Below are 11887 nucleotides of genomic sequence, written 5' to 3' on the forward strand. Positions count from 1 at the left end.
TGTAGGCGCTTCAGTCTGGAACTGCGCGATCTCTACGGTCGCAGGTTAGAATCCTTCCTCGTGCATGGATGTGTGTGATGTCCTTAGGTTAGTTCGGTTTAAGTGGTTCTAAGTCCTAGGGGACTGACGACCTCAGCAGTTAAGTCCCATAGTGCCCAGAGCCATTTGAAACATTTTGAACCGAGATGATGCAATACTTTTTTTTGCTGTGTGTAGTTCTACGTTCCTGATACATCGTAAGCTCATAGACGACAGCGCGTAGCTTATATCGAGTCCTTTTCGAAACGATTGCCTTCCGTAGGTATAGGAAGACGGGCGTCGTTGTGTGCTGAGTTGGTTGAGTTTCGCAAGTTGGTGTTTTTTTTTTTTTTTCGGAAATCATATTCCTTACAGAGGAGTTTCCGTCTTCAAAAATATCAAAATGCTTTGTCATAAGCCGTGTTATATTATTCTACAAGCAGCTGATACTGAAAAATTATGTTTATTTCGTGCACGTTTGAGTCGTCTCATATAGAAAACGGGAATGATATGGGCTCTCTTCCGATCACTTGGTACACCTGTGATAAACTACTGCTGGAAAGGAAGCAATTTTTTTTTCGCGTAACACACGTAGGATTGTACAAGTATCCATCACGTCTGGATGTTTTTCACCTGTATAGTCGATTTCTCTTGATTTTCTATTCCTCGATCACTTATGTCAAAACTTACCATTTTGGCTTTCTTGCGATGGTTGAAAAGAGGAACCGTAGAACCATCCTCCACAGTGAACGAATTTAGGAACATGGAATTCTGTACATTGACCTTCAGTGTCATTTTCCCTGTCACTTCACGGACGACAAACACTGCTTTAGGTTTTTCAAAAAATCCAACAGCTATCAGTTAGTAATTTTCGTTATGTTCGCTGCAAAATTTGCACTTTTAGATATCAGCGAACGCTTCTGGCATTGCTCTTAATTCCCTTGTTTCATTTTGATCCATAATTTCGAGGTCAACAAGTTGTTTGTTTCGTCTTATGTGATTGAGTTTCCTGTCCTTTGGTAACAACTTACTAACACTAGTAAATATCGCAGATCTCTTCTAACGCTACATCCTTTCTTGGCACATACGTACGTATTTGACAACTGAAGCATACTGTTTAGCCTGTGACACATCACGTCTTGTTTCTAAGGTAATTTGCAAGATGCAAACTTAATACTCAGAAGCCTTTCGTAAACATCACTTGACCCGACATCACAAACTGAAAGAGAAATTATTCAATCAAAAATAGCTCAAATGGCTATGAGCACTATGGGACTCAACATCTGAGATCATCAGTCCCCTAGAATGTAGAACATCTTAAACCTAACTAACCTGACGACATCACACACTTCCATGCCCGAGTCAGGATTCGAATTAGCGACCGTAGCGGTCGCGCGGTTCCAGACTGAAGTGGCTAGAACAGCTCACTTAACTATTCTACTGACTATCATGGACGCTAATAATAACTCAGATGTGGATCCCAAAACGCGACAGTCGCCAATCAATCACGTGTGGTCTTTCAATTTTCTCATTGAAGTGCTCGTCCTCAAAACGACTCCAAACAAGCTACTGAGGTATGTTCCTCATCTTTTTCCTACAACTGTTCGTCACTAAACTTCATATTTCGCAATTTTAGACTCACTTGGGGTTACGGTCATCCAAGAGAAACTGAAACACACAAATAAACTATTTAACTCTAAGAACATTTAATATTCGTCAGAGGGCCGCGCGGGATTAGCCGAGCAGTCTTAGGCGCTGCAGTCATGGACTGTACGGCTGGTCCCGGCGGAGGTTCGAGTCCTCCCTCGGCCATGGATGTGTGTTTGTCCTTAGGATAATTTACGTTAAGTAATGTGTAAGCTTAGGGACTGATGATCTTAGCAGTTAAGTCCAATGAGATTTCACACACATTTTTTTTTGATATTTGTAAATACTGCTCATTCACTGTTTTTGGTGGTTTATATGGAACATTCTTTCTGCGAAGCAGAGTTTGTACTGATTTGTAGAATGCTTCCAGCTGTCCAATGACATGTAACACTGGAAACTGCGCTGGCAATAAATAAAAAATAAAATAATTTTTAAAACTGTAAGTTGAAAGGACCCAAAAAAGGTGAAAGATGTAAAAAAAAAATGCAGGTATTTCAATGAGACACGAAATGCTTTCCTTTTTTGTTTACAAAACTGCTTTATTTAAGAAAGTGAAAGACTTTTCTCTTGTACAAAATATCACAAAACGATAATGGAGAAAGGTGAATTAAGGCACAATATGCTCGAAGAATATGGTTGATGTTGAAACAACATGACAGTGAATGAAGTGAATATTACTTTATGAACAGTATGACTTGGTGAGCAGCATCGATTCCTTGGGAATATCGTACTAGGTGGAAAGCTGCTCCCATCTCGGCGCGAGATCTGAAGCCCATTCCACACCAGCCAAAATTGGACATCGGAGAGATAGCTCCACACTTCCATCTGGAGATATCCCCATACTTCGGCGTTGAGGACGTCTTCCTGTGCGGCAAAGTTTTTGAATGGCATCGTCGTTTCTTCACTTCTTCCCTCGGGAGCCTTGTTTGCTTTGGATTGGTGTCATTCGTGAGAGGGTCTAGTGCTTGTAGTAGCTCTTGTAGCCACCGCCGTAACCACCTCCATAGCTGGAGGAGAGGCTACCAGAGTACAGGCTGCCACCACTGAGGCCTCCGGCGATGCTGGGGACGTAGGTTCCCTTCAGGACTCCTCCAGAGAGCCCCGAAGAGATCAGTCCACCAGACGAGCCGCCGTATCCGTAGGATCCGCCGTATCCGTACGAACCGCCGTACCCTCCGCCGTACCCTCCACCGATCAGACCACCGCCCAGGGAGCCGGAGGAGATGATACTGCCGCCTCCCAGTCCTCCTCCAAGACCTCCTCCGAGCCCTCCTCCGAGACCACCTCCAGAGATAATGCCGCCAGAGGAGATTCCACTACCGATTCCGATGCTGGAGATTCCGGTCGAGACAGGCACGGGAACGGGGTGGGGGACGGGCACACGGACCGGGTAGGGCTGGGGGACTCCGACGGGAACGGGGTGGGGAACGCGGACCGGGTAAGGCTGGGGCACGGGGACGGGGACGGGCCTGTTAACGGGCACGGGCACGGGGCGGGGCACCTCCACAGGGTAAGGTCGGGGCACGGAGACTGGGACGGGGTGGGGAACTCGCACGGGGTACGGCTGGGGTACGGGGACCGGGCGGTTTACCGGGACAGGTACCGGCTGCGGGACCGGGTACGGGCGGTTGACAGTCACCGGGACGGGGACCGGCTGCGGTACCCTCACGGTCTGCACGACGGTCTGCGTCGGGGCAACAGCGACAGAGGCAATACCGCCTGATCCCAGTCCGATTCCTCCGGCTCCACCTCCGAGACCACCGGCGCCGAGTCCAATTCCGGAGCCGAGGCCAATTCCGGAGCCGAGTCCAATTCCGGAGCCGAGGCCAATTCCGCCAGAGCTCAAGCCGATTCCTCCGGAGCCGAGCCCGATGGATCCAGACGACAGTCCGATTCCTCCACCGTAGCCGCCTCCGTAGCCGCCTCCGTAGCCGCCTCCGTAGCCGCCGCCGTAGCCGCCGCCGTAGCCGTAACCTCCTCCGTAGCCACCGCCGTAGCCGTAGGACCCACCATAGCTGGACAGGCCTCCGCCGATGCCGCCGGACAGTCCTCCGTAGCTGCTGCCCAGACCGATGCCTCCTCCGCCGATGTAGCTGTGTTCGCCGGTGAAGATCCCCCGCTTGTCCTTCTTGGCTGGCGCCTCACCAGCGCTCGTGTCGCCTGCCCATGCCGACGACAGAAGCACTGCGGCCAGGTATACCTGCGAGATACAGTTCAACTTAGTGACTACCTGGTAAGCTTAGAGTCCTTGGATAAAAGTGAAATTTTGTAGCGGGGTAGTGGTTGGGTTTGCCGGCCGGGGTGGCCGAGCAGTTCTAGGCGCTACAGTCTGGAACCGCGTGACCGCTACGGTCGCAGTTTCGATTCCTGCTTTGGGCATGGAGTGTGTGTTGTCCTTAGGTTAGTTAGGTTTCATTAGTTCTAAGTACTAGAGGACTGATGACCTCAGTCCCATAGTGCTCAGAGCCATTCGAACCATTCTAACCAGACACCGAGGTCATCGGTCTCATCAGTGTAGGGAAGGATGGGGAAGGAAGTCGGCTGTGTCCTTTCAGAGGAACCATCCCGGCATTTGCCTCGATTGATTTAGGGAAATCACGGAAAACCTAAATCTGAATGGCCGGACGCGGGATTGAACCGTCGTCTCCCGAATGCGAGTCCAGTGTACTAGCCACTGCGCCACCTCTCTCGGTCAAGGGTAAGTAAAGTGGTGTAAAGACTAAGGGACCTGCTGGCATTCTGGGGAATGAGAAAGCTCACTGAACTGGCAAAGGCTGTAACGAAGAATGGAATACAAGAGTGATGCATTCCAGCGGATGATTAAACTGCTAAATTCAGACACATAGCCGAAACTGAGTGGAACAATGCGTGGGAAACCCAAAATCTAATGGCATCCGTTCCGTTTGAGTGTGTGTGTGTGTGTGTGTGTGATGTGTCTGTTTGATATTATTAGAAACCTGTTGGTTAACATAAGAGGCCACAGTATTTAATTATGTGTTATTAATCATGGGTGTTGGGTGTAGCTGTTACGTGGTGAAGAAGGCATTAGAATAACATAGAAAAAGGCAGACTGCAGCTCAAGTCAGTCGAAAGACAGATGACTTAAAACCGTTAGAAAGTCGCGAAAGAGAGACCACCGACCATGTAAACGCAACATTTGATATTTAGGAAAGAAAATATGTTGTGTGCTACACTGACCGTGAGTTGCTTAGTAGTGCAATGGCTTAACGTCTGTGTCAAGAGAACAGGCCAAGACGGCAAAACATTTTATTCAATCCTTCCTGTAGTTGCAAAACCGGTCGCGGTGACGTAATATGCATTTAACCACATAGCGATAGAGACAGCGGTAATTCCTGAGAAAGAGTGGCAGCTAAGTGCTAGTAACGGTTAAACCTTCACGTACTGCTTGACAGCATCGGAACACCGGAGAACTGAAATTCCTAACAGGTGCCTGCAATCGATAAACTCGTTGGGAAATGTATGAAAGAACGCGGTGCGTACAAACTGGTGCAATTAGAACTTCACAAAAAACTTGATCAGACTAGAAGGCCGTTTCCTATGCTGTTATAGAAATATTGCGTGCGGAAGAAAAAGAAATAATACAAATGGCCAAGTAGCGTTACTCTGCAAGGTACAACATGAAATGATCGCTTTTGCTTGCACTGTATCTTGTGCATTTACGGATTACAAGCTCTTCGTATGCTACAGAAAGAATCAGGGAAGTATTAATAATAACGTAATATTCCATAAGAAAATGTAGCTGGCAGTGGCCCTATTGCTTAGGAAACTACAGTTTGAAAGTTTACTAATGCGAAAACGTCGAGTAATCACCGTTGTCGTTCGTAAATGGTTACAAAAGAGGTAGTCTATTTTATATGAACTATAAGTCCTTCTCCACTTATGGTCTTTGCACTTGAATGGATGTCATTAGAACGTAGCACTGAGTGTATTTGCTCCATGTATATTTCGGATAGTTTATGGATGAACACGGAGCAAAAAAAAGAACGCCCATGAACAACGTTCAGCTAGCTGGGGTGGAGTGAAGGCGAGGAAATTGTGCTTATTGGATTCCAAGTCTAAAATGAAATCTTCAGAAACAACAGTTATCCCAATGTTGTGAGCTGCCTGTGTTTTGAGATGCAGTCGAACAGAAAAACACCAGAAAATCGTAGCGTAGAGTAGACTAGAAAGAACAGAAGCTAGATACAACAAATATTGTAGCTGAATAAGTAAAAAGAGTGAAAACTGTGTCTTGTATACTAACGAAAGGAATGTGAAAAAGGGAAAGAATATTTGAAACTTGTATTCTCGACTAACTCAGGTCGGTTTGTGATCTCAGCAACAGGACTGACGGGTTGAAGCAAAATAACGTATTAAGCAGAGAGGTTTATGGGATTTCTCTGGAAAAAAGTAATTTAAAAACGTCGTTCAATGGTTCTAAGAATCGGACTGAAGGTAGCACCTCAAAGTACTACAATATGAGAGACCTTCTTCCTCTTCCCTTTCAGGCACGGCTACTAGGACAAGGTTGATGACCGGTTGCAAGTTAAGAGTTCTGTAATCCTCTAAACAGCCTTGCATGACTACCGAAATGTTTTCTGTTCTAGATGTTTTAAACAGGTAACTAATAAATCCTTCGCCTTACTTATCCCACTGTCCTCCTGCCTTTATAATGCTAAACCCACTCCTTTAATTGAAAAGAACAGGTTGGAGAAAAACCGAATGAACAAGATCTTGGAATTCCTCTGCAGATATGCAACAACTATGTGGTTCTTCTGACAAACCGCTTCACACAACACGCGACCGATGTCCTCGAAGAATTGCGTGGGATCGACTGCGATTCTATCCAGCGGCTTCGGACGTGAAGCTACAGAGAAATAACATCGTCCTATGACAGTTTATTATTGCAACAGAACCTCTGCTTCGGCACGTGTAGAAGGCACTGAAGTGGGGGATCTGCAATAACTGGAGGATGAATTTGAGTGTTCCAATGGTGCTGAGGAAGAACATCTCTCTGGCTGCTTCGCTGTTATTGTGATTCCTCAATCACTTACGACGAACCCTTTCGTAGACATTCAAAATGCAAGAAAAATCACGAAGTTCCTTAAGTTCGTCCCTCAGGAGATGCTGAGGGATAGCGATTAGAAGCATAGAAAATAAATAAAATCATATTTGCAATGACTAAAGTGGATTAAAGTGTTTACTTAGATGAATGACGTCCCCTGCCAGTACCCCATTATTTGTCTAAAAAAAGTTTATCGCTTCGACGAAACGTGTGCCTTCCTCCAGTTACGAATCAATAAACAGAGTGCATTTCGGTCTGTACTTTAAGCGTGTGATTTACTTTGATGTTCCTGATGGAATGAGGACCTATGTTTTTAAAGGACATCATGCTCGCGTTTGACTGTAAAAATTATTTATTCATAAAATCCACTATTGCTATTTCGGTGTTGCTAATATTGATGTTGATCGCATGTCAAAACTCTATAAATACCTGACTTTTAGCGCATGCTCAAATACAACCTTCCCCGTACTCTACTTCATAATAGCCACACAGTCGAAACTGCAATAGTGGGTTTAATGAAAAAATAACTTTTACATTCAAAGGCGACGATGATGTCCTTTGGAAAAGTGACTGTGAATCCCAGCTAGGAGAAGTTAAAGGTTCCATTTGCTGCCTTGCTCTTTCATTTTCGCGTCACCCCAAACATCTTTCCCTGTCATCCTAAATGGACAGACACCTCGGGTAATTCCTTACAGGAGTAGATTCAGTCGCAAAGAAATGTTCGACAATCAGTGGGAAGTAGTACACAAAATGAAATGTATCGTTTTTACAATTACAGAAATGAACAGAAAGTTTGACACTTTCGTTTCAACCATTAGATGGCTGACATTTCACCTGTGAAGACACATATTTGGCAATGCTGCAACCAATTTCCTTATCATCCGAAAGGGATGAAGGGGACCAAAATAATAGGATCTGAGATTAAGTTTCAACACCGTTCCAAGTGCAAAGCGTGAACTCAAGAACATCCTCAGTTCGAAGATACCATCCGAGTATTCGCTTTAAGTATTCGTAAGAGATTCATAAAAAACTCAAATCTGGGTGGCCAGATGAGTATTTGAAACGCAGTCGTCTCTGATCCACCTCCCCTGATGCCTGGAGACGGGGGAGCCCCAAAAAACTAAGTGCCCAGTAACAGTGCTGTGGAGTGGAGGACAAGAAGGTGGCGAGCCGTCAAGTGCCGGAGGTAGAACTCACCAGAGCAGTTGTCCTCATGCTGCCTGGATGCTGCTGCTGCTGAGAGAGGAACCCAACTGATGACTCTGGACGGCAAGCCCACCAGTATATATACCCCTGGTCGTCATCTGCCTCTCTGGAGGCTAGAGAGAGGTAAAGGAGCAGCGGATCGCCCTCCACCGGACGTCGTAACACACCTCTCTCCCTCTCTCTCTCTCGCCTCCCCCCTCCCTCCCTCTCCTCCCGGTAGTTACCACACGAGAGGAACGTCGCGTCCAGAGCACACCGTGTGGCTGTGGCGAAAACGCGGTCGGCGACGGAGTAGGATGGTGGGGGAGACACTCCGAGGTGCGTCGCCGAACCAGTCCAGTCTCGTCGCCCAATTAAGAGCGGTTTGGCGGGGCTGCAGGCCCTCCGCCCACACCCCCCGAGGGGATCTCGACGCGTGGACCCCCCCGCCGTCGGTATCCTCCGTTCCTCCGTCTATTCGGCCCGTCTAAGAGTGTGTGTGAGCCGGGCCGGTGCGAACTACTTTCTCCCTGAATCGGCGACCGCGCCCCAGAGGCGGCCGGCACAGTAGTTCACTTTCTCCCCTGTGTGCGGCGCGCCGCTCGCGTGACCTTTCACAGCGCGACTGGACGGACGCGCAGCTGGTGGACTGGTGGTCGCTTTTCCGGTGGGCGCTGGTGCTGGCTTCGACACCGGACTGCGGGCGGCGTAACGGCAGACACGACCGCCCATCGTCGCTGCTGGCCATGCGGAACACAGCTCGCTTCCATGGGGCACACTCTGCGAACGGCAGCCACGTTCGGCCGTAGCGAACGGAAGTTCTGCCACTCGACATATAAATCTACTATCCGTCTTCAGTACCCGGCTGTGGTGGCCGAGCGGTTCTAGGCGCTAAAGTCTGGAACCGCGCGACCGCTACACTAGCAGGTTCGAATCCTGCCTCGGGCATGGGAGTGTGTGATGTCCTTAGGTTAGTTAGGTTTAAGTAGTTCTAAGTTCTAGGAGACTGATGACCTCAGAAGTTAAGTCCCATAGTGCTCAGAGCCATTCTTTTCCGTCTTCAGGAGGAAAACACGGTCTAGATTGCAATGATAGCGGAAGCTTTATTGACGCGTTTCGCCCATTTTGAGGAATCTTCATAATTTCCACGTGGGAAAATTACACAAAAACAGATTATGGACATTGTCCTATCTAGCATGAGAAAAACTTCTTTAAAATTCTAAAACAACACCATGGTGAAGGAAGACTGACGTAAATTTTCCTTCAGTCTGGTGTTTTGGTAGTATTTTAAAGAAGTTTTTAACACCTTCTCAAGCTAGACAGTACAATTCCCCTAATCTGTCTTACGTATTTTTCCCATGTAGAAATACTGAAGATGCCTCAAAATGGGCGAAACGCGTCAATAAAGCTTCTGCCGTCATTGCAACCTAGACTGTTTTTCATTACTTCAGACAACATTGTCCTTGGAGCGTAGCAATGTGGTACTGCGCTTTGGTTAGAACAGCAGTCGAGACCGCAATAACATTTGTTTATTACGAGCGGTTTCGGCTGATGTTACAGCCACCCTCAGATTTTTTTTTTTTTTGGCCCCCTATGGCAGGTGCTGGCTGCTACACGGATTTTCACGTGATACCACGATTGCACACTGTGCACCGCTGCGGTATCACGCGAGAAACCGTGTAGCAGCCATATGGGGCCCAAAACAATCTGAGGGTGGCTGTAGCATCAGCCGAAACCCTCATAAATAAAACTACTGTCTGTCCTCAGCAGAATAACACACTCATGACTGCAATGACAGCAGAATCTTTATTGACGCGTTTCGCCCATTTTGAGGCATCTTCATAATTTCTGCATGGAAAAAATACGTAAAAACAGGTTAGCGTACTCGTCCTGTCTAGCTTGAGAAGGTGTTAAAAGCTTCTTTAAAATTCGACAAAAACACCAGGGTGAAGGAAGACTCACTTCCTTCAGTATTTTCTCCCATGTAGAAAATCATAAGATGCCTCAAAATAGGCGAAACGCTTCAATAAAGGTTCTGATGTTTTTCATAAATTTAGACAACATTGTCCTTGGAGCGCAGCAATGTGGTGCTCTACTTTGGTTAGAACAGCAGTCGAGACCGCAATAACATTTGTTCATCAAGAGCGGTTTCGGCTGATGTTACAGCCACCCTCACATTTTTTTGGGCTCCCCTACGGCTGGTGCTGGCTGCTACACGGTTTTTCACGTGACACCACGATTGCACACTGTGCACGGCTATGTTAGCCCAGCACTTAGCCATATCTGTAACTTTTCCTTTAGGAGTGGTCGGTTTCCTGATCGATTAAAGTACACGTTAGTGAAGCCACTTTATAAAAAGGGAGACAGCGATAATGTTAACAATTATAGACCTATTTCTATGCCATCGGTGTTTGCTAAAGTTATCGAGAGGGTTGTATATAGAAGGTTACTGGAGCATTTAAATTCACATAATTTGCTGTCAAATGTACAGTTTGGTTTTAGAAACGGCTTAACAACTGAAAATGCTATAGTCTCTTTTCTCTGTGAGGTTTTGGACGGATTAAATAAATGGTTGCGAACGTTATGTGTTTTCTTTGATTTAACGAAGGCTTTTGACTGTGATGACCACAAAATATTACTGCAGAAGCTGGAACATTATGGAGTAAGGGGAGTAGCTTACAATTGGTTCGCCTCCTACTTTAAGAACAGAAAGCAGAAGGTAATCCTCCGCAATATTGAGAACCAACCGATTCAATTTTCTCCCAAAGAAGTTACGTTCATAGCGCAATCCTGTCCGTCATGTAATTACCACACACTGGTATACTAAATTCATACTAACTCTCTGTGAAATCTTCCCGAAAAGAATAGCTGAGGGCTACTTTGATGATTACACCACATGCTTCACGTGGTCAGCTTGGTTTACACAAAGAGTATAACTCCGCAATAATTTTGATAATTAAAATAAATTAGATCGAAAACCAATTTACAAAAGAAAAACCTCGAATTGGTTACTACCGTCTTACTATTAACCTGATGGGTCAAACAATAGTATAAGCACGTGGTACTGGTCTCACAAAGTACACCCCACATGGGTTGAACATAATGAAAAGTTGCTATAATGAAAAATATTGTCAAGACGAGACGTTATAATCTCACGCACATTCGCATTGAAGATTGATGATGCTAGTTAGAGTTACTGATCAACACGTGGTTCCACTTTACTCACAAAGTAGTGACAAAGCAACTACCGGAATATATTCTGAACTTCACACTCGAATTACACTGCGTTGCAATTTAAGATAACATTAGATATTTTAGGGCTAAACCTGAAATAAAGGTGATTAAATTTTCAGTTAGGTTGAACTTAAGAAATCCATTGTCCTACGGACTTAGCAGAGACGCGCTTAGCCGGAGATCTTACCACTTCAGACGCTCGCCACGGACAGACGGACTTGGTCCCTTCCTGAGGGTGACTCACAAATACAAACGGAAGTGACCAGAGATGCAGCTTCCTATACCAACATGACAAGGGACGGACAGGACCATACTAAGCATAGAAACCTCTCTGCTTTTAGAAAGCGTAGCTACCTGTTCCGACGTTGGTCCTACTGGTCCTACTGTTCTCTAGCAGACAGGCTTGTCTGCTACCATCAAGCACGCAACTACAAATACATTTGCTCATTCATCCTCTCACACAGGAGGGAAGGGGGATGACAGTATCTTATCATATACAGTATATAAAAGAAAGTGGATGTAGGTTCCGTATGAGACTGTGTGACATGAATTACATATAAACTGTGTTTTAAAGTGTAGTAGTGCGACAGATCGTTCTTGTTTATGTGTAAAAGTAACACGTTCCACTGCTCAGTCTCCTCCCAGATAGTCAGAAACACCACAGTAAATTTAGAAGAGGAATTTATGCCGTAAATGACAACAGATTTAAGAAATTAACATGAAAGGATTCCAACAGAG

The 11887-nt window shown here is 45.9% G+C and overlaps 1 protein-coding gene across 1 annotated transcript; it reads right to left on the reverse strand.

Moving 5' to 3' along the window:
• Positions 1-2623: 2623 nt before the first annotated feature.
• Positions 2624-7972, reverse strand: LOC126424599 (uncharacterized). Its single transcript, XM_050087339.1, has 2 exons — positions 7928-7972; positions 2624-3865 (listed from the first exon to the last, which is right to left on the reverse strand). Exons 1-2 carry the CDS (start codon positions 7943-7945, stop codon positions 2624-2626), a joined length of 1260 nt encoding a protein of 419 aa, XP_049943296.1. The 5' UTR covers positions 7946-7972.
• Between the last annotated feature and the right edge of the window lie 3915 nt (positions 7973-11887).

Source organism: Schistocerca serialis, chromosome 10, assembly GCF_023864345.2.
Source record: "Schistocerca serialis cubense isolate TAMUIC-IGC-003099 chromosome 10, iqSchSeri2.2, whole genome shotgun sequence".
NCBI classification, from domain to species: domain Eukaryota; kingdom Metazoa; phylum Arthropoda; class Insecta; order Orthoptera; family Acrididae; genus Schistocerca; species Schistocerca serialis.